Below are 23,828 nucleotides of genomic sequence, written 5' to 3'. Positions count from 1 at the left end.
AGAGGATTAATTCCTGAGACCTTTACACAGGAGGATCCTTATCAGTCCTTTAGGCAATCCCACCGCTGCCACCAAAGTTTTTTGGATTGTCACGTCTGGGTGATCTCCCTTCTCTCTCTATGCCTAGGCTAGTGAGAAAACGGGCGCTCTCTATTTTTGTGAGGCAACCTGCTTACACCGGCTATACCTCTGGGACGCCGAGAGCTAGGACCGAGGTTACGGATCTAGGGAATGTTGTAGGTCACAGGAGTGGGGTATTAGTTACTAGTTGGGAGTATCGAATCTATTAGCGATATCTTCGATGTCGTTTAAAATAGTTATGACTTGATCGAAAGTTATTTTACCATTCAAATATTCATAGATCAAATTGAGTATTAATTGGTAAATTGTATTGCAAATTAAGCCTTGAAGTTGTTTATTCATCTGGATGATAATAATAATTCAGGGGCTAATTAATAAAATGAATTTGATATTTATTTAATCGTCTGTGAATTCGACGCTTATTTGAGCACCAGGGATATGAAGATTATCTAAGCAGACTATGAGTTGATCGATATCAATAGTTCCTTCTAAAACGTCAGTTAGTAGCCCGATAATTATATTTATAATTGAATTTGCATCATCGTTTGTTAATCCTTGGACGTCTAATTCAGTAGATCTGGGTAGCATTTGAATTAATTAGTAGAGGCAATGATGAGAATAATATATTTAATGCACATATGATTAAGTGTACATACATCAATAATTTAGATAATTGTCGTACTCATCTATTTCTAAAGAATTCTCGGGGAGTTGAGTTTTTAGCTGAGAGATTAAATCGTTAGATTGAGATTCTTCTTGATGGTTATCTGCAGTGTAATTTTCTTTTAAATAGCGTATGTTCTGACACCATTCAGAGAATAATATTAATTCTGGAGAGTATGAATCTAAGCCTGACGGTAAATTTATTACAGGCGTTATTTCGTGCTCGTTTGTTAAGCTTCGTGGAGTATTAGTTTGAGAAGATGAGGTTTTTAAGCGACGCAATGTATCGGGAGAAAATGATACTATTTCACACGATTTGACACGCGGCTTATTTTTAAGTGCTTTACGCTTAAGCCAGCGTAAAGTCGATATAACGCGGGCTTCGCGAGTTTTCAAGCCGGCTCGATGATTCCTCCTTTTCCGACGTGCTTTTCTGTCTCTCGGGTTGCTCATCTACAAGGGGTTATATAGTCGGAATGAAGGGCTTATAATGAGTTAGATAAGAACTATCGTGAGATAACATGAAGGGTGAGCTTGAGGAAGTGAGATATCAATATTCGATACGTCTATTCATTTGATCTTAAATACAAATTCAAAAGGAAGGTCGATGGTTAAGGAGAATGTCTTCGGGCATACGAAGGATGCCTGTCGTCGACGATGGAAATAACGTAGGGTGTTGATGGGAGCTTTGTCACCAGGCACTATCGCTGGGTGCTCGACAACGAAAGGAAGTTGAGGAAATGGCAGAAAGTTGCTTGTGCCTACGGTAAAAGTATGCGTTGCAACTATAGGTAAAATGAGGATTGGACCACGTCCAGAGCGAAATTAATTCTGGAATTCTATTTAAGAATTCTTACGCGATATCTTGTCTCTTGTTATCGATATTATTAGGCGAGAGAAGGTGATGAGAAGTTGTCTTCGGGCATACGAAGGATGCCTATCGTCGACGATGGAAATAACGCAGGGTGTTGAGGGGAGCTTTGTCACCAGGCACTATCGCTGGGTGCTCGACAACGACGGGATGCTGAGGAAATGGTAGAGAGTCGTATGGACTTACGAAAGGTACGTCCAACGGCTAGAGGTAAAGTGTGGATTGGACGACGTCCGAGTGATATCAAGAGTACTGTTTCTACACGTTAATATTGCTAGTTTCTGATATTGATACCTTGAATAAATTATGGAAAGGTAGTTGGATTCTAATTTGATAAATACCGATTGACAACGGGAAACTGTTAGCTGCATGCAATGCTTAACAGTGGATTTCGTTTATTTGTTTTAGGAGAAGGTAGTGATTGAAAGAGAATTGTCAGTCTAACGTAACTTAGAATTAAAATTGGCGTGTTAAATAGTCTGGGTAATTATAAGTACTTACCTTGTGATAGACTGTGAACTTCAGGCAGTGGATCGTAATACGCTCGTTCGCCTTCTTCCCTTCTCTAGGACCTCGGTCGCGGGATGTTTAGCAAAATCAACGTATTCGAGTTTTGAAGCACAAGAGTTCTTTATTTAACTTTTACTTTATAATTCTATGCGCGACTAACAATTTGAGTATGTCGACGCAGTTGACGGCAAACGCGTGACTTTATACAGAGTATCGTAAGGCTACAGAAATTATGTACTGTAGAGCTACGGTGGGATCTCGATAATGAGATGCCGTAGAGTTACGGTGAGATGCTAATGATGGTATGCCGCAATGAAGTTAAGAATTAAGGGTTTATATACCCATCAAATCGAGAAAAATCTGAGTGTCGTGTGCAATTCCCTTTTGGTGGGGATTTCTAAGAAAGACGTTTTCTTGGAATATGTCACAATAAATTGTACTAAGAGGTCACGATACGGTGACCCGCAGGAGCGAACGCTCTAGGTGTCAACTATCAATTTACGAGTTTTAGATAATCTGGACCGGATATCGAAGTTAGGCGGTGAGCTTGAGATGAGGAGCGACGATTCCAAGAAGTGTCTAATTTATTATTCTTTTGTGGTTTGAACGCTAGCATCCGATAACGCGAGGGAGATAACGGACGGAAGCGGCTTGTCACCTACGATCGGCACTTAATTACTTGCTGATTGTGAGCTGATTTTAGAGGGGTCGCATAGATACATGTTAAAGTTTCTTGTAGTTCGCCAAATATTCATTTGTACGTTTATGGAATCATTTCTTATATAATTTATTTTATGTTATTAATTGGAATTCTTAATGATTGATAATTTATAATAAAACTTGAGTTTAATGCAATAGGGTAAGATTAAGTTATTTCTAAATTATAGAATTATGATTCCATAACGTAATATCGAGACTTTCTTGTTCTCGTTTGACTTAATTCTATAATAAAATATTCTCTTTAATTATATCCACTTGGGCCTTATTTATAAGTCTCTTCATTTAATAATTTACTCAATAAATCTTAATAATCTTGGGTTCGTTATCGAAATCATTTAATGACTGAAATAAGGCTTCGTAAATATAATTGCGGATGAAATCTTAAAATATTAAGTGTTTGAACACTTTTAGTAATTCATCGAATGCTTGTCGCAGGCTTGTCGTTACAATGCATCGCAAGATAAGGATTTATGGAACCTTCCTCATAATAATTCTGTCAGTGATTAAAATACTTCTAAAACTCATTACTATAAGTCTTAAATTGTTAAGTAAAGTTCGACAAGTTATTATGTTTCTGATTCCATAAATAATATTATTATATTGTTTAATTAATATTGAATATTCATATATAAGTGGGTTAGTCATGATTAAAATATATTCTTATTGCTAAGGGTTAGTTTCATTTAATAATAACTGGTTAGTTGAAGTATACGCTCAGGGGTCTCGGATGACGTTTGATTGGTCGGATCGCTAGTTCCTGGTAGCGGCTAGTTAGAACTAGATAACTGGAGACCCTAGATTTGGTATGGTTAGTAATTAATAATATAAATGCTTGATTTTAGTCTAAACAATTATATGTAAAGAGGAAAATCATTAATTATCCTTAAATTTTAAGTATTGGCGCAGGAAAAACAGTAGCGCGCAAAAATAGGGTTTCGCGAAAATGACGGGACGTTACACTCTCTATGCCTAGGCTAGTGAGAAAACGGGCGCTCTCTATTTTTGTGAGGCAACCTGCTTACACCGGCTATACCTCTGGGACGCCGAGAGCTAGGACCGAAGTTACGGATCTAGGGAATGTTGTAGGTCACAGGAGTGGGGTATTAGTTACTAGTTGGGAGTATCGAATCTATTAGCGATATCTTCGATGTCGTTTAAAATAGTTATGACTTGATTGAAAGTTATTTTACCATTCAAATATTCATAGATCAAATTGAGTATTAATTGGTAAATTGTATTGCAAATTAAGCCTTGAAGTTGTTTATTCATCTGGATAATAATAATTCAGGGGCTAATTAATAAAATGAATTTGATATTTATTTAATCGTCTGTGAATTCGACGCTTATTTGAGCACCAGGGATATGAAGATTATCTAAGCAGACTATGAGTTGATCGATATCAATAGTTCCTTCTAAAACGTCAGTTAGTAGCCCGATGATTATATTTATAATTGAATTTGCATCATCGTTTGTTAATCCTTGGACGTCTAATTCAGTAGATCTGGGTAGCATTTGAATTAATTGGTAGAGGCAATGATGAGAATAATATATTTATAATGAGTTAGATAAGGATTATCGTGAGATAACATGAAGGGGAACTAGAGGGAGTGAGATATCAATATCCGATACGTCTATTCATTTGGGTTTAAATATGAATTCAAAAGGAAGGTCTGGGGGTACGGAGAATGTCTTCGGGCAAGTATGATGAATGCCTCGTCGACGATGGAGATACGCAGGGTGTTGATGGGAGGTTTGTCGTCGGGCAAGTATGATGAATGCCTCGACAACGACGGGAAGTAGGGGAAAAGGCAGAGAGTTGCTTGTGTGCTTACGGTAAAAGTATGCGTTGCAACTATAGGTAAAATGAGGATTGGACCACGTCCAGAGTGAAATTAGTTCCGGAATTCTGTTTAAGAATCCTTATGCGATATCTTTCTCCTGTTATCGATTTTTATTAGGTGAGAGAAGGTAATGAGGAGTTGTCTTCGGGCAAGTATGATGAATGCCTCGTCGACGATGGAGATACGCAGGGTGTTGATGGGAGGTTTGTCGTCGGGCAAGTATGATGAATGCCTCGACAACGACGGGAAGTAGGGGAAATGGTAAAGAGTCGTCTGGACCTACGAAAGGTACGTCCAACGGCTAGAGGTAAAATGCGGGTTTGGACGACGTCCGAGTGATACCAGGAGTATTGTTTCTACGTTAATGTTGCTAAATTCTGATATTGATACCTTGAATAATTATGAAAAGGTAGTTGGATTCTGATTTGATAAATACTGATTGACAACGGGAAACTGTTAGCTGCATGCAATGCTTAACAGTGGATTTCGTTTATTTGTTTTAGGAGAAGGTAGTGATTGAAAGAGAATTGTCAGTCTAGAGTAACTTAGAATTAAAATTGGCGTGTTAAATAGTCTGGGTAATTATAAGTACTTACCTTGTGATAGACTGTGAACTTCAGGCAGTGGATCGTAATACGCTCGTTCGCCTTTTTCCCTTCTCTAGGACCTCGGTCGCGGGATGTTTGGCAAAATCAACGTATTCGAGTTTTGAAGCACAAGAGTTCTTTATTTAACTTTTACTTTATAATTCTATGCGCGACTAACAATTTGAGTATGTCGACGCAGTTGACGGCAAACGCGTGACTTTATACAGAGTATCGTAAGGCTACAGAAATGATGTACTGTAGAGCTACGGTGGGATCTCGATAATGAGATGCCGTAGAGTTACGGTGAGATGATAATGATGGTATGCCGCAATGAAGTTAAGAATTAAGGGTTTATATACCCATCAAATCGAGAAAAATCTGAGTGTCGTGTGCAATTCCCTTTTGGTGGGGATTTCTAAGAAAGACGTTTTCTTGGAATATGTCACAATAAATTGTACTAAGAGGTCACGATACGGTGACCCGCAGGAGCGAACGCTCTAGGTGTCAACTATCAATTTACGAGTTTTAGATAATCTGGACCGGATATCGAAGTTAGGCGGTGAGCTTGAGATGAGGAGCGACGATTCCAAGAAGTGTCTAATTTATTATTCTTTTGTGGTTTGAACGCTAGCATCCGATAACGCGAGGGAGATAACGGACGGAAGCGGCTTGTCACCTACGATCGGCACTTAATTACTTGCTGATTGTGAGCTGATTTTAGAGGGGTCTGCGCATAGATACATGTTAAAGTTTCTTGTAGTTCGCCAAATATTCATTTGTACGTTTATGGAATCATTTCTTATATAATTTATTTTATGTTATTAATTGGAATTCTTAATGATTGATAATTTATAATAAAACTTGAGTTTAATGCAATAGGGTAAGATTAAGTTATTTCTAAATTATAGAATTATGATTCCATAACGTAATATCGAGACTTTCTTGTTCTCGTTTGACTTAATTCTATAATAAAATATTCTCTTTAATTATATCCACTTGGGCCTTATTTATAAGTCTCTTCATTTAATAATTTACTCAATAAATCTTAATAATCTTGGGTTCGTTATCGAAATCATTTAATGACTGAAATAAGGCTTCGTAAATATAATTGCGGATGAAATCTTAAAATATTAAGTGTTTGAACACTTTTAGTAATTCATCGAATGCTTGTCGCAGGCTTGTCGTTACAATGCATCGCAAGATAAGGATTTATGGAACCTTCCTCATAATAATTCTGTCAGTGATTAAAATACTTCTAAAACTCATTACTATAAGTCTTAAATTGTTAAGTAAAGTTCGACAAGTTATTATGTTTCTGATTCCATAAATAATATTATTATATTGTTTAATTAATATTGAATATTCATATATAAGTGGGTTAGTCATGATTAAAATATATTCTTATTGCTAAGGGTTAGTTTCATTTAATAATAACTGGTTAGTTGAAGTATACGCTCAGGGGTCTCGGATGACGTTTGATTGGTCGGATCGCTAGTTCCTGGTAGCGGCTAGTTAGAACTAGATAACTGGAGACCCTAGATTTGGTATGGTTAGTAATTAATAATATAAATGCTTGATTTTAGTCTAAACAATTATATGTAAAGAGGAAAATCATTAATTATCCTTAAATTTTAAGTATTGGCGCAGGAAAAACAGTAGCGCGCAAAAATATGGTTTTGCGAAAATGACGGGACGTTACACCTCCCCCCTTATTTAAGAACAAATTGCGATGTATTCGAAGGAATTTGTTCGAGATCTTTTAAACGATCTCTTAAATTCTGATATGAATTAATATCAGAAACATTATTAGTAGTTGCTGATTCGATGTTGGATGAGGCATTATCATTTGGTCTTGAAAACCCATTAATGATTACGGTAGGTTCCCTGGAGAGGTCTTCAGGAGCAGAAGGTGACGGTGGTCCCTTGGCTGGTTTTTTATTATCGGTCCTATCGACAGGTCCTCGTGCGAGATGAAGTAGTAGATGAGTGAGAGAGCTCCAAATGGCTCCAGCCAAATGCATGCTCCATCCATAGGCGGAATGTAAGGCATAACCGTGAATAGCTGTATCGACGAAGACTTTTATGATGCGAATAATTATTAGAATGCCAAGGATTCCAGCGGTTGCGGATCCGAATGAAATAAATCCGGTCCATACTCGTGAGGCGGCACTCTCGGCAATTTTATTGAGAGAGGCTTCGTCCAATAAATTATACATGGAGACAGCGTCGGAGTTAATGGAGTATCCCGTAATTCCTCTTGCAATTGTATTTAGAAGAGCGGGTTTCTCTGCGGGGAACATAATGTGATCCCTCAGTTTTTCTATATCTTCTTCGGAGTATATTCCGCTGACAGCGAGGGCTCCTGGCGTCAAATAATCCCAGGTTAATGTCGTCATTGGTTTTAATTGTTGCGGAGGTAACTGTCTGATTTGAGGTTCAGGTGTAAATTGAACCCATGTATCCTCGATACGGTACATAGTTGGTAATTCAAAACTGCATTCCCTTTGATTTCCATATTTAGAAATTATCCGGGATTTCGGGGTGAGAAACAAGGAAGTGTTGCGGGTGGTTACAGGTAATTCCGTGTAACATTCCTTTGTTTTCCTTACTACAACATCTACAGGTATGCATTTGACGATGTGCGTGGTTTCCCCGGTTGTAACTGCCATATAGCCGGGTCCTTTCATAAGGCGATATGCGAATTCATCTGGTTGAAGAGTAGCGAAAGACAGGGCGTTGGTGATTACCTGTCTTTCTAATTCGCATTTTTGTTGCATAACATTATAATATAATGAAGTCATTTGTTGTCGGATGTGTTTTTCCACATACACGAATTTAGAATTCATATATGTGAATATATCCAGGTTGTCCACGGGGATGATACCTCGGCTGGCGAAGGTATCGCCTTGCTTTGTCTCTAGGATAAAGAGCTTAGGGTGCTCTGTGCGAAATAAAGTGTATCCGCACAAGGGTTGTTCTTTTGTCTTCGTAAGTGCGAACGTGACGTCCTGCGTAGTCAGACTATAAATAATTGGAGAAAGAGGGTTAGTTGAATTATCTGTAATTTTAGTTGCTAAACCCTCATAAAGAACGTCATATTGATGGAAATTGCAAGCAGATGTTGGCAAGGATTTCCAATACGAGTATCCGTTTTCGGAATCGATGCAAAATCCTTCGCTCAAGAGACAAATGGTTCCGGATTTTAATATTATTTTTCCGGAGTTTAATTGTACGGGAACGTGCGATGTCCTCAAGGAGATCTTGACGACGGCTTGAACAACGACGTTGTCCCAGGTTCCGTAAGGGTCGGAGTACTGAGTGCCTTTGCAGGTTCCGTCGTTATTAGTGCGTCCGGCTAAGGTGAGACTGTGATAAGTAGTCTGATTAGCTCTTAGTCCGTGAATGATATTGCTATCTCCGAGAGAGAATGTTCCATCTTGGAATGCCCTTCGGCACACTGTATATCCGGTTTCGTGGATATAATCTGCCTTTCCGTTATGGACTATGGAGACATGCGAGTGCATTCCGCAGTGGTAAATTGTCCGTGATATTTCCACCTTGCACTGGATGACTTCTGCATGATTGTAGTCCGAGAGTTGTAAGAGTTGCATGTAGACGTCAGTCGAATTGGGTTTCCGTATATCAAGATTGCATTCTCCAACATCGAGCAACGATACCGAAGTAATATTCAGGTGTTGTCCGCCACAATCGAATCCAATAAGAGCGTGAATCGGATTAACGAGAACGAGAATCGCGAAGTACGACAACATGTCTGTAATAATGCATAGTGAAGTATATATATATAGATATTCTTAATCTAATTGTTCGTGTATGTGATATTGCTTTAAAATTATGGTTATATGTGTATGTTTGTATTCCTATAGCTTTGTAATCAAGTAGGATATATATATATGTGATTATTATTGAATATATATATATTCTTATTCTAATTATACGTAAATATATATATATTGTTTTATTATTATTATTTTTTTTTTGTGTGCTTTTTGGGTTTTTTTTTTCTTTATATATATATCTATATATATATATAGTATATGAGGTATCCTTTTGTCACCGAGTAAAGTATGGAATTATAATAGATTATATGCACGTTTTATTCTAAAATTATGAATATGTAAATTATTTTTTTCCTTTTTTTTTTTTATATATATATGCTATATGTCTTATAACTTTATTTTGCAACTGAGTAAGATATAAGAATTGTACTTGGGTATATATGTACGTTCTATACTTAAGATATATATATTTCATTAAAATTACTTTAATTAGATCAGTTAGAACCAATGCGTAGATGTTAATTATTTAGGGTGAAGCTTATCGTAGCGAGGAATATATACTATATTAACTTACATAGATGCTTAATGATAAAAAAAAATTCTCTTCTCTCTTTTTGTTATTATTTTTTTCGAGGACGCTTTCGTATTTTGTTAGTTCTCTGAATCAGGCCGCCAAGCTGCGAGGGTCTGATATTGCATCCATATGTGTAGTTTTTCGCTGGGAAAGGTTGTGTTTTAACGTCTTTGGTAAGTTAGAAAGGGCGTGTCAAGTCGTAAACATATCATAGGTAGAAGTGTATGTGAGTAGAGGGGGAATGGGAGGAAAAAGAAAATGGTTTTCCACGTGCAGGTCAACGAAGAAGAATCGCACAGTCGCACTTTAGTTTTTGCAGTGGTAAGAGTGTTGTGAGAAAAGAAAAATTTATAATGGAAATTGAAGTCCCGTATTCGAAAACGAGGGTGGTGATCAGGCGATTACCGATAATTCTGGTGATGGAGTTTGATAAGGAGAACGTAAGTAGTTATTCATGAATGTGTATGAGTCTGTTTTATTATTAATGCTATTACCTCTGATATTAATGATATTTGATATTTGCTTAATAATTTGGAACGGGGCGATCGAGATAGGGAAATATAATAATTAAGGGTTTTCTTTCTCAGCCCGACGTTATTCTTTCTGTGTATCAATACACGAAGAAGGATCGCGAAGATCGGCGAGTGAGAGCCGAAGAGAGACGGCGCTGGGAGGCTTTCCTGGAGGAGGAAGGGGATGATATTTTCTCCCTGAATAAATTATTTGAGGAATGGAGCGAGGAGGAGAGATTGTTCAGAGAGAGATTTCTGATCACCGATGAGATGCTCAGTAAGTTCTTTTAAAAAAATTTTTTTTTTATGACGCGGTTTGTTAATATATAATTGATAATTCGATGTATGTAACCTTTATTTGTTTGTTAGAGGACGACTGGGATTGTGGACCACCGTGGAGGGTATGCTTGTGGAAGAACGTAGTGAAGATGAGTAGACTACGTGCTGAAAGAAGGGTGCAGAGAATGATCGATTTCGCGGCGCCGGTGAGGAGGTGTGAGGACGCGGGGTACGATGATTTTGAAAACGCGGAGTACCGTGAAGAAGTTTTACGCCAAGCGGGATTCTATAAGAATTAGGTAAGTAAGCTTTCTTTTACTTTGTTTTGCCTTGGGTTTATCTCATTGCTTGACATTACATTATTTTTGTGCATTGTTTCAGAACTGCCTTGATAGCGTCATCGATTCAGGTTATTCTGAAGAGCGCGCGCGCGATTGCAAACGTATATATTTTTAATAGTTCCTTTATAATAATTATTATCGCATGTATTTTACGTAATTATTAAAATTATGCTTATCGAGAAACTGCGTTATTTTATTTCATACTGCCTTCATAAGTACTTTATATACTCGTAAGATTAGAGGAAACACCGTAGAAGCATTTTATTGTTTATGATTAAGATTCATTAATTAAAATATATATATTCTTATGATTTAAATCCATATATATATGATTCGTAAGAAGCTAAGAATGCACTTTGTTATATTATTATCGTATTAATTATCGTATATATATATTTTGTTTTTTTTTTTTTTTATTTTTTTTTTATTATTTTTTTTATTTATTAAATAGGACGAGCACTTTATTATCTACGATCAAGATTAAATAAATCAGATATTTGTCAGCCATATTTGCTTAAGACTAGTTATTTGTCGTAATGTAATTGTTTCGCCAGAATAATTATAGTAGTAAGATCGAAGGAAGCTATAAAGAGACATTTTATCATTTTATATATATAAGATTAAATAGATAGGACACTTTATCGTATTAGGATTAAATAGATAGGACATTTTAAAGTTACTTAAAGTATAGTATATTTTCCAAAATGTTTTCGTTCAATGTCTTCATTAAGTATTAAAATACTTAGAGTTAAAAGTAGTAATATAGAATGTATATTTTATATAATTTTAACGATATATTATCATTTAATATATATATATATATGTATTATCTCTATAAATTTGAACACTAATAATGATTAAATGCTGCGTATAATTTTCATATTACGTTTTAGACTGTACGTTTAACGAAATGTAGTATAACTAGTTTACTGTATCTCCTAATTTTAGTTAATTACGCGGAATTGCATTTGCCTTGGACTTAAGTATTTATAAGGTTATAATAAAGATATAATTTATTCTATACTTTGTTATAGATTAGTGATTTATTTAGTTAATAAATGTTAAGCTAGAGACCGTTTATAGAATTGTCTTAGTTATGACTAGATAACTCATCAAGGTTATAATATAGGTTACATAGGAGTATGTAAATGTTAGAAAATAGATTTTGTTTTAGTAAATAGATTATTTGGTTATTAGGTTGGGGTTCTCAATTCAATTTCGAAGCCAGTGTCGTTATCGTACACCGAGAGGTAAAGAACATCCAGGGTAGCAGTGTCCAGAACTAGAAGTGCGATTTTGTTAGAATAGTATGTTTTAAAGGCGTTCATGAATTCTATATAAGCGATAAAGCAATCGTTACATTGTAAAACAGAGCGTTTTTCTATGGCTATTTCGCTGCTGCAGATTTGACAGTCGGCAGGGCTCATATCTCCGTCTATAACTCCATGACCAATTATATGTTTATAACCCTTTGGGGTTGTGCGGTTATAGCATTTAATACAAAGTCTATTGCCACTTTCTTCAGCTTGGTAGCCAGATATTCGTAGGCATTTTATTTCATATAGTTCTGGAAAATGCTTTAACAAGGGATGTGGGTTGTATTTAAAATTCTTCCCGATGCACATTTTGCAATTAGTAAGTATAGCGTTAGTACTTATTGTTGTTAAAGTTTTTTTTTTTATGCGTATAAAGTGGAAATATTTAGTACGGTTGCTGCATTTAAGCAGAAATTAAGATGGTTTATTAGAAATGGAAAATTTGTTAATTAGTTAATTAATAAAAGATGTCAGGTGATCCGTAAAACAGTATTGATAAAAAGGAGAACTGTTTCCACCTGAAGTTGATCCGGGGCCTTAGGGGCAGTTCGTAGTCACAGACGATGGAGAGCTGTTAAAGAGGATAACTGCTTTAGGCCCTGGAATAATGTTTCGTTGGCGCTGCCAACATCTGTAAACAAAGATGATACATGTTATTTTATCCTGGTTCAACATGTGCAATTTTTAACTTGTTAACGTGAACAATTCTGGGTTTATTTTTGACTAATAATTTGACGTTGCACTGCGGTAGAACTTCTATAATTTCATGGGGTCCGGTATATTGGTCGGCGAATTTTCCTTTTGCAGGTTCCTTTAGTAAAAATACACGTGATCCTACTTGAAAATTTTGTTCGTTAACTTTTCGATCGTAATAATGTTTACTTCGTTCTTTAGAGTTTATGAGGTTTTTGCGTGCGTCTTCTTGTGTGTCATGTATTCTGTTAAATAAATCAGTCAGATAATCTCGATAGGTAGTCTCTAGATTTCCTTCGACAGGTGGGTGAGCGGAGGGTAATCGGGCTATTCTACCGAAGATTAACTCAAATGGTGGGTATTTAGTTCCTTCATGAACACTAGTGTTATAAGAAAACATTGCCATGTTAATATGACTATCCCAGTCTCTCTCTTTCTGGACCTGAATTTTAAGATATTCTGTCAGTACATGATGTGATCTTTCAAGAGAACCGTTAGATTGAGGATGATAGGCGGTAGTTTTAAAGTGTTGTATATTAAACATTTTAGCTAAATTTCGTATGAGACCAGAGAGAAAATTAGTTCCTTGGTCCGTAAGGATGGCTTTAGGAGCGCCGTATATGCAAATGAAATTTCTAGTGAGCGCAATAGCAATGGATAAAGAATTAGCTTCTCTTAAAGGAACGGCTACAGAATATTTAGTCAATAAATCTTGCATAGTTAATATATATTGATTTCCAGAATTTGTTATAGGGAGAGGACCTACTATATCGAGAGCTACTTTGTCGAATGCGGCCCTAGGTGTATCTGTAATTACCATGGGTTGTCTTGTTTTTACACGTGTTAATTTCTTTAACTGACATTGACGACACCTCTGAATAAGATGCTGTATATCTTTTTTCATAGTGTTCCAATGATAATAAGGTCTTAATCGGTTATAAGTTTTAGTTACTCCTTTATGACCACCGTGAGCGGAGGAATGATTCTCGATAATGAGCGTTTCGCGTTCTTCGGCAGGGGGAATTCGAACTAAGTTTTCGCAGACCGTAATGTGGATGGGTAATTCTCTCAAAAATTCTTGAATTTGGCTAATCACGTATCGCCATGGTATATCGTCGAAACGATCAGTTTTACTGATACTAAAGGAAGCTAAACGTAATTCGGTTACGGCATCTAAAAGGGAACGCATACAATTTTTTAACGTTTGTTGTTCTAAGCGCGAACGATTATTTAATCTTATAGGAATGGATATTAATGTTTTTGATTTAACTGTTTGTACATTTACTCTTTCAAACGTGAGGTTCTCATATACAGGTAGTAAATTTGCTTGTTGATATTCTTTAGCGCCGTTATCATAAGGAGTTCCATCCATTTGAATAAAAATTACGTGATCGTCTTTTTGTCTTAATAAACAGTCGCGGCTTTCGGTTACTAGAATTAAATCTGTTTCCCGTGGTTCTGCGAGTTGGAGTACTTCTTCATATATGTGATCTCCTTCGCGTAGGTCAATAACTGTTCTTCGTTTATTGTCGCCGTCTTCGCTGCTGTCGTCGTCACTGGAATATTCTTCTACTATTACGTCAGGTTCCTGAGGATGTGGATTAGGTGGAGGAGTCTTAATAACTTCGCAATAAATATTAGGGTTACTAGAAACAGGTTCGACTAATGATTCGTTTGGAGGTTCATCATACTCGTGATTTACGAATAGAGGAATGGCGAGATTAATAGGTGGATTTCTGGATAAAGCATCTGCATTATTATTTAAACTCCCTTTCTTATATTGTATTTCGTATTCGTATTCAGCCAATTTTGTTCTCCATTTCCATAATCTGGAGGAAGGGTCCTTAATAGAATGTAACCATACGAGGGGTTTATGATCAGTAATAATAGTGAATTTCTTTCCGTATAAATAAGGTCGAAAATGATTGACGCAATAAACTATGGCTAAGCATTCTTTTTCGATAGTAGAATAATTTTGTTCGGCGTTATTTAACACGCGGGAGGTATAAGCGATAGGTAAATCTTTTCCGATTTGCCCTTGACTGAGTACTCCTCCGACAGCATATCCGGATGCGTCGGTTGTTAAAATGAAAGGTTGAGTGAAATCGGGATATTGAAGTATAGGTTCAGAGCATAAAGAGCGTTTTAGAATGTCGAAAGCCTCTATTTGCTTTTGTTGCCAATTAAACGTATTATTTTTCTTTAGTAGGTCTGTGAGTGGTTTAGCGACCTTGGAAAATTGAGGGATAAATCGTCTATAGTATCCAGCTAATCCTAGAAATTGTTTTATGTGTTTTTCATTTTTCGGAGGGGGAAATCTAACTATAGATGTTATTTTCTTTGGATCGGGCCTGACTCCGTCATCTCCGATAATATGACCGAGGTACGCTACTTCGTGATGTAGAAATTCGCATTTATCGGGTTGTAATTTTAAATTCGCGTTTCTTAATCTTTGCATCAATTTATTAAATTTAATTTCATGCTCTTCTAGAGATCTGGCGTAAATAACTATGTCGTCCATATATACGAATAATTCATTACCCTGTAATCCAGAAAGAACGTTATCCATTAATCTTTGAAAAGTCGCTGGAGCATTTTTTAGACCGAAAGGCATTCTTTTAAATTGATAATGACCGTATGGAGTTGAAAATGCGGTTTTAGGGGCATCTTTAGGAGCCATGGGGATTTGATGGAAACCGGAGGCTAGATCGAGAACAGAGAAATATTTAGCGGATCCTAATTGATCTAAAATATCAGTTATATTTGGGAGAGGGTATGCGTCTCCTATGGTTTTTTCATTGAGACCGCGATAGTCGATGACCATTCGCCATCTTTTATTTCCCTGCGAATCTGATTTTTTGGGTACTATCCACACGGGGGAATTATAAGGGGATGTAGAATATTCGATTAAATTATTGGATAATAATTCATTAACTTGTTTATTGATCTCGTCTTTGTGGACAGGAGGAAATCGATATTGTTTCGTATGGATAGGGATCTCATTAGTAGTGGGTATGAAATGCTGAGTGGCGTTAGTAGCTCCGAGATTATCGTCAGGAAGATGAAATCTGTCGGCATGATTATGAATTAATGATTTGACATTATTGAACTCCTCGGAGTTTAAATGTTCTAATCGTAGAAGCTGCATGGTAGCAGATGTGCGATCGCAAGAAGCTTCGTCATTGCGAACTTCTTCGAGATATGAAGGGTTATTAATATATAAAGGAGAAGTCGTTACGAGCCCTCGGGTTGCAACGACTTGGGTAGAATTGTCTTCAAAATCTAATTGATCATTATGAATCACTGGGTGCCCTAAGGTTGCAGTGATATTTTCGTATCTAACCTTTTCATTGCATTCAGAAGAAGGACCATCGGTCGTCTCATTCCCTCGGGTTTTGACGACACCGTCTGGGATCGTGGATCCAGACGTATCCGCAAAGTCAAAATCTTCTAATTCGGCAGAAGGGACCTCTACGTGATAAGCACGGTCAGAGGTATTAATAATGGGTAGGTAAGCTTTACCGTTAATATTAGAGACTATAGCTTCTCCGAGATATACATCTTTGTTATACACGAAGCGAGGTATATATCCGTATGATTTATCTGGGTTAGTGATATTAATGAAAAAGGGCGAGACGGATCGCGGTCCGACGCGGAGAAAACTTGCCTCTGAGAATGGAATTCTAATATCGTCGTAATGTAAGCATCGATTTTTATAATCGATAGTAGCGGCGCGTGTTTTCAAAAAGGTGTTTCCTAAAATTCCATCCTGAGGAAAAGTGACGGTATCGGGAATTATATGAAAACAGGTAGGGAGACCAAGAAAATTTATAACAACGGAGCCTAAAGTCGGCATCACTTCTGAAGAAAGTCCCTGAAGAGCTAGGACATCTTCTTCGCGAATTTTTATTTTTCGATCAAGACAGTGTCGTTTTATGAGATTTACTCCAGAGCCTGAATCGACCATGAAGAGGTAGTCTCCCTGAAGGTCTGGGGATGAAAGGACAACAGTGGGTAAGCTATGGGGTTTTGCTTTTTCTTCTATTCTTCCAATACTGGTGATAAGGTATGAGTCGGGCTTAGAGGTCGCACTGTAGTAACTGGTGCGCGTTGGAGAAGAGAAGGGCGTCCCGGTTGAGCATCGTTCCGGCGGGCGCCAATTGTTACCGGAACGCTCTGGGCGTTTCCCTGATTATTGTTACTGGTAGAAGGGTGAGGAGGGGAAGAATTATTTCCGAGGGAGCGTCTGTACGCGAGCTTGCGACATTCGTCAATAAGATGTCCGGGGTTTTTACAGTAGCGACAGATTTTCTCGGTAGGGTAATTAGGTCCGGGTTGTCCTGGGATAAGAGGTTTTATAAAGGGGATATTATTTCGTGATGATTTTGATAGAGAGGATTGTTGTGGATCATGAGTTATTGTTTGTTGCAATGGTCCGGATCTATTCGAGAAATCAGCGCGAGGAGGAATGTTAGCTCTATGCATGGACGTAGCCCGTTTGCGCGCATTTTCTGCTTCTAGAGTTTTTGATAATTTTATAGCAGTCTCGAGGACGTGGTCGAGTGAGAAGGCTCCTTCTAATTTAACTCTAATCAACAAATCAGTAGGGAGACCGTTAACGAAACTAGTACTAACACTACGGTCGATGGTATCTTTGGTGGATTCGTCGATATCTCCGTAACAGTCGCTTTCTCCGTCGATTATAGCTGCACGTAATTCTTTTACTCTGGCTATATAATCGAAAATATCTTCGTTAGGTTTCATATAGATGTTTGCGAGTTCACCGCGATACTGATCTACAGATTTATTTGGACCGAAAATAGCTTTTAACTGTTTTGTTAATGAAAAAACAGAGTTATATTCTCTTCCTTCTACTGCGGAGTAAGCATGTCCTTGTAATTTATTAATTATAAGTTGCACTAAGTAATGTTCGTGATATTGTGGTATTAATTCGCGGGCACGTTCGCAGATTTTACTAAATTGAAAAACAGACATTTTGTGTCCGTCGTATTTAGGGATAGAATCGACTACGTCTTTAAAACGGATCGGAGAAGGTATGTCGACGGGACTAGTCGCATGAGTGTTTTCTGAAGGGAGGTAATCAAAATGAGCTCTTCTTTGATTGGATGCATCAGAAGTCAGACTATTATTAATACGTTGGTTTAAAATCTCTACTTGTCTGGGTAAAGCACTAAGGTGAGAGATTTGCTCAACTAAGGTAGTTAATATTGAGTCATGCTGCTCGTCTGATTTTTTTGTTTCGATTTCTCGTAATAGTGCTTTAAATTCGTCTGTCTTTTCCTGCAGTAATTTGTGTTGTTCTTTGAGTGATTTTTCTTTTTCTGTTAACATTTGACTAAAAATTTCAAGTTCGGATCGTGATACACCTTCCTCAGCCTCGGAGGGAGGATTAGAACTTTGCGATCGTGTAGTCGGCATGGCGCACTTACCTTAGAGAGAAATAAGAGGCTGAAAGAAAATATATTAATAAGATTAGTTACAGTGTTCGGTCGCTTAATCGGGACCGAATAGATGTCGAATTTTATAGATTTTGCGACGGGGATCTGTACGTTCAATTGTTTTGTAATCAGGATATTTGCATTCGAATTCTATTGGCGTTGGGTTGTAATCGATACTCTTATTTTCGTTAGATAGTGGTTCGGGGTCGTTTGTATTATTAGTTAAATTGTATAATTTGGTAAATAAGAGAAGGGGATTTTGGAAAGAGGAGATGGTTTCTTTGATCTGGAAATTAATCCTTTTAATTTGAACTCGACGCCCGCCTTTCCTGGGCATGAGGGAAAATAAAATGTATTTGAAATTTTAACTTATTTCTCAACTGTTGCCACACTCTTCGTCAGCGACAGTTGGTGTTGTTGCCACACTTCGTCAGCGACAACTAAGTCAAATCTCAAATCAAGATAATCATTTAGGAAAGGAATTGAATATAATTGAAAATTCAATCGTAATCGTCTGTTGCCACCCTCTTCGTCAGCGACAGCGATAATTGTTGCCACACTTGTCAGCGACAATTTGATCAAATTTCAAGTTACACTCGTTATTCACTTTCGATTTAAATTTTTAGAATTTTAACGCGAAAGAGGATTAATTCTTGAGACCTTTACACAGGAGGATCCTTATCAGTCCTTTAGGCAATCCCACCGCTGCCACCAAAGTTTTTTGGATTGTCACGTCTGGGTGATCTCCCTTCTCTCTCTATGCCTAGGCTAGTGAGAAAACGGGCGCTCTCTATTTTTGTGAGGCAACCTGCTTACACCGGCTATACCTCTGGGACGCCGAGAGCTAGGACCGAAGTTACGGATCTAGGGAATGTTGTAGGTCACAGGAGTGGGGTATTAGTTACTAGTTGGGAGTATCGAATCTATTAGCGATATCTTCGATGTCGTTTAAAATAGTTATGACTTGATTGAAAGTTATTTTACCATTCAAATATTCATAGATCAAATTGAGTATTAATTGGTAAATTGTATTGCAAATTAAGCCTTGAAGTTGTTTATTCATCTGGATAATAATAATTCAGGGGCTAATTAATAAAATGAATTTGATATTTATTTAATCGTCTGTGAATTCGACGCTTATTTGAGCACCAGGGATATGAAGATTATCTAAGCAGACTATGAGTTGATCGATATCAATAGTTCCTTCTAAAACGTCAGTTAGTAGCCCGATGATTATATTTATAATTGAATTTGCATCATCGTTTGTTAATCCTTGGACGTCTAATTCAGTAGATCTGGGTAGCATTTGAATTAATTGGTAGAGGCAATGATGAGAATAATATATTTATAATGAGTTAGATAAGGATTATCGTGAGATAACATGAAGGGGAACTAGAGGGAGTGAGATATCAATATCCGATACGTCTATTCATTTGGGTTTAAATATGAATTCAAAAGGAAGGTCTGGGGGTACGGAGAATGTCTTCGGGCAAGTATGATGAATGCCTCGTCGACGATGGAGATACGCAGGGTGTTGATGGGAGGTTTGTCGTCGGGCAAGTATGATGAATGCCTCGACAACGACGGGAAGTAGGGGAAAAGGCAGAGAGTTGCTTGTGTGCTTACGGTAAAAGTATGCGTTGCAACTATAGGTAAAATGAGGATTGGACCACGTCCAGAGTGAAATTAGTTCCGGAATTCTGTTTAAGAATCCTTATGCGATATCTTTCTCCTGTTATCGATTTTTATTAGGTGAGAGAAGGTAATGAGGAGTTGTCTTCGGGCAAGTATGATGAATGCCTCGTCGACGATGGAGATACGCAGGGTGTTGATGGGAGGTTTGTCGTCGGGCAAGTATGATGAATGCCTCGACAACGACGGGAAGTAGGGGAAATGGTAAAGAGTCGTCTGGACCTACGAAAGGTACGTCCAACGGCTAGAGGTAAAATGCGGGTTTGGACGACGTCCGAGTGATACCAGGAGTATTGTTTCTACGTTAATGTTGCTAAATTCTGATATTGATACCTTGAATAATTATGAAAAGGTAGTTGGATTCTGATTTGATAAATACTGATTGACAACGGGAAACTGTTAGCTGCATGCAATGCTTAACAGTGGATTTCGTTTATTTGTTTTAGGAGAAGGTAGTGATTGAAAGAGAATTGTCAGTCTAGAGTAACTTAGAATTAAAATTGGCGTGTTAAATAGTCTGGGTAATTATAAGTACTTACCTTGTGATAGACTGTGAACTTCAGGCAGTGGATCGTAATACGCTCGTTCGCCTTTTTCCCTTCTCTAGGACCTCGGTCGCGGGATGTTTGGCAAAATCAACGTATTCGAGTTTTGAAGCACAAGAGTTCTTTATTTAACTTTTACTTTATAATTCTATGCGCGACTAACAATTTGAGTATGTCGACGCAGTTGACGGCAAACGCGTGACTTTATACAGAGTATCGTAAGGCTACAGAAATGATGTACTGTAGAGCTACGGTGGGATCTCGATAATGAGATGCCGTAGAGTTACGGTGAGATGATAATGATGGTATGCCGCAATGAAGTTAAGAATTAAGGGTTTATATACCCATCAAATCGAGAAAAATCTGAGTGTCGTGTGCAATTCCCTTTTGGTGGGGATTTCTAAGAAAGACGTTTTCTTGGAATATGTCACAATAAATTGTACTAAGAGGTCACGATACGGTGACCCGCAGGAGCGAACGCTCTAGGTGTCAACTATCAATTTACGAGTTTTAGATAATCTGGACCGGATATCGAAGTTAGGCGGTGAGCTTGAGATGAGGAGCGACGATTCCAAGAAGTGTCTAATTTATTATTCTTTTGTGGTTTGAACGCTAGCATCCGATAACGCGAGGGAGATAACGGACGGAAGCGGCTTGTCACCTACGATCGGCACTTAATTACTTGCTGATTGTGAGCTGATTTTAGAGGGGTCTGCGCATAGATACATGTTAAAGTTTCTTGTAGTTCGCCAAATATTCATTTGTACGTTTATGGAATCATTTCTTATATAATTTATTTTATGTTATTAATTGGAATTCTTAATGATTGATAATTTATAATAAAACTTGAGTTTAATGCAATAGGGTAAGATTAAGTTATTTCTAAATTATAGAATTATGATTCCATAACGTAATATCGAGACTTTCTTGTTCTCGTTTGACTTAATTCTATAATAAAATATTCTCTTTAATTATATCCACTTGGGCCTTATTTATAAGTCTCTTCATTTAATAATTTACTCAATAAATCTTAATAATCTTGGGTTCGTTATCGAAATCATTTAATGACTGAAATAAGGCTTCGTAAATATAATTGCGGATGAAATCTTAAAATATTAAGTGTTTGAACACTTTTAGTAATTCATCGAATGCTTGTCGCAGGCTTGTCGTTACAATGCATCGCAAGATAAGGATTTATGGAACCTTCCTCATAATAATTCTGTCAGTGATTAAAATACTTCTAAAACTCATTACTATAAGTCTTAAATTGTTAAGTAAAGTTCGACAAGTTATTATGTTTCTGATTCCATAAATAATATTATTATATTGTTTAATTAATATTGAATATTCATATATAAGTGGGTTAGTCATGATTAAAATATATTCTTATTGCTAAGGGTTAGTTTCATTTAATAATAACTGGTTAGTTGAAGTATACGCTCAGGGGTCTCGGATGACGTTTGATTGGTCGGATCGCTAGTTCCTGGTAGCGGCTAGTTAGAACTAGATAACTGGAGACCCTAGATTTGGTATGGTTAGTAATTAATAATATAAATGCTTGATTTTAGTCTAAACAATTATATGTAAAGAGGAAAATCATTAATTATCCTTAAATTTTAAGTATTGGCGCAGGAAAAACAGTAGCGCGCAAAAATATGGTTTTGCGAAAATGACGGGACGTTACACTATAGATATTCTGTCACTTCATGTGCATCATGCGTGAATCGGAAAGTACATATAATATTTATATATAGTTATATGTATTTTTGATTTTTTGATTTTCGTGTGCTATGCTGTCTGTAAACAATTAATAATTGTATTGTATCTTTTCAAGTAAAAGGAATGTTCGCGTACTCTTTCGAATTTATCTCACGATGCTCCGACATACGTGAGATTTTAATTGCGAAAGAGTACACAGTACAATTCTTAATTATTTACAGGCAGCATAGCATAAAAACGAAAAACATCAATATGCAATTATATAAAAATATAATTATTTTGAAACCACAGTTCAAAATATGTATGTCGTAAAAAGGACAAAATCCCGTGAACTTACAAATGTTTAATACTAAAAACACAGAATGTGTTCCAAAATTCACTGCCAGTGCTGAAAATCTATAGTATACGTGACGTAAACTATAGAACTTCCAGCACTGGTAGTAAATATTAGAACGCATCTACAAAATATGTTCTTAAAATAAGGAACGAACGCGAAGTTAGGATATCTGTCATGTCATATCTGGAGTAGGCATTGTGGAAGAACATTCTGTTAGAATATTTTTATTTAAATAATAATTTATTATTTTCTTTATTTTTACTTAAACAATAATTTATTATTTAAATAGTAGAAATATTATTCTCTAACATAGCGTTCTTCTGCCTACTCCATATATGATAGATATCCTAATCTCGCGCTCGTCCGTGTTTTAACATCATATTTTGTATTTTTAGTATCAAGCATTTGGAAGTTTACGGGATATTGCTCCTTTTTACGATATGACATTGGATAAGCAATCTTTGCTAACATACGCGAGTATTTTAGCAACGTGAGACAAGTGAATGTATGTGTAAGACACATTTAATTAAAAGTGAGTATTACTGTTATATTTTCATAGTTTATAAATAATAACAAAGATTATGTTACATAAGTTTAATAATTTTTTAATTAATCAATTTTTTTGTATTTACAGTGGAATTTTTGGTAGGAATAATGCATGTTGTGCAACACATACAAATGCTGGGATAATACAGTGTAATTACATTATGAAATATTTTCATTTTGTTATCTTATTGGTCGATGAATCTAAAAGAAGCCTGAGTTATTATGACAGTTGTACGGGTAAGATTTCAGTACATACAAAGAATATCTTCTCCTCACACTGCTTATTAATATTGTATCATATGTATTTTTATTTTAGCAGAAGACTGATAGATTTATAATAATCAGCAAACCACAGATTCAAGATGCACCGAGTGTCAAGATGGAATCCATTACAAAGCACGAGAATCTTTTAAGCGAGAGCAAATATTACAGTCTCCGCTAATAGAATCTTGTGATTTATAATGGAGTGATCAACCCATTCATTCATTTTGCAGAGATTTGTTAAATATTAATGATTTTATATTGTTGACGTTAGAAGATTTGAAGACAACTTGTACTGCTATTCAGTGAACATGTCAGGAAAAGTAGTGTTTAACATATCATACTTAAGGGCAGCATATTGTATTATATATATTACATGTATCTTGTGTACATATAAAAATCTGTTAATACTTTATTTTTAATCATTTATAAAATTTACGTGTATATTGGACAGTGTATTTGTACATATAACTTTCTGGAGAAA

At 36.5% G+C, this 23,828-nt stretch overlaps 2 protein-coding genes across 3 annotated transcripts; one reads left to right on the top strand and one right to left on the bottom strand.

The window, feature by feature from the left end:
* Positions 1 to 1,697: 1,697 nt before the first annotated feature.
* Positions 1,698 to 10,953, top strand: LOC145947131 (uncharacterized). Of its 2 annotated transcripts, none has more exons than XM_083056904.1 (4): positions 1,698 to 1,806; positions 10,232 to 10,433; positions 10,526 to 10,734; positions 10,817 to 10,953. In XM_083056904.1, exons 1-3 carry the CDS (start codon positions 1,777 to 1,779, stop codon positions 10,732 to 10,734), a joined length of 441 nt encoding a protein of 146 aa, XP_082913030.1. In that variant the 5' UTR covers positions 1,698 to 1,776; the 3' UTR covers positions 10,817 to 10,953. The 2 variants fall into 2 exon arrangements, with proteins under 2 accessions (XP_082913030.1, XP_082913029.1); XM_083056903.1 differs by lacking the exon at positions 1,698 to 1,806 and adding an exon at positions 9,505 to 10,084.
* LOC145947128 (uncharacterized) lies at positions 6,983 to 9,046 on the bottom strand. The gene has a single exon (XM_083056900.1). It carries the CDS (start codon positions 9,041 to 9,043, stop codon positions 6,983 to 6,985), a length of 2,061 nt encoding a protein of 686 aa, XP_082913026.1. The 5' UTR covers positions 9,044 to 9,046.
* Positions 10,954 to 23,828: the final 12,875 nt, after the last annotated feature.

Source organism: Prenolepis imparis, unplaced genomic scaffold (genome assembly GCF_030444845.1).
Source record: "Prenolepis imparis isolate NDT839.2.m4 unplaced genomic scaffold, iyPreImpa1.0 SCAF_46, whole genome shotgun sequence".
In the NCBI taxonomy this organism is placed as follows: Eukaryota; Metazoa; Arthropoda; class Insecta; order Hymenoptera; family Formicidae; genus Prenolepis; species Prenolepis imparis.
Note: the sequence above shows the minus strand (reverse complement) of the source record. Positions and strands in the feature narration are given on the sequence as shown.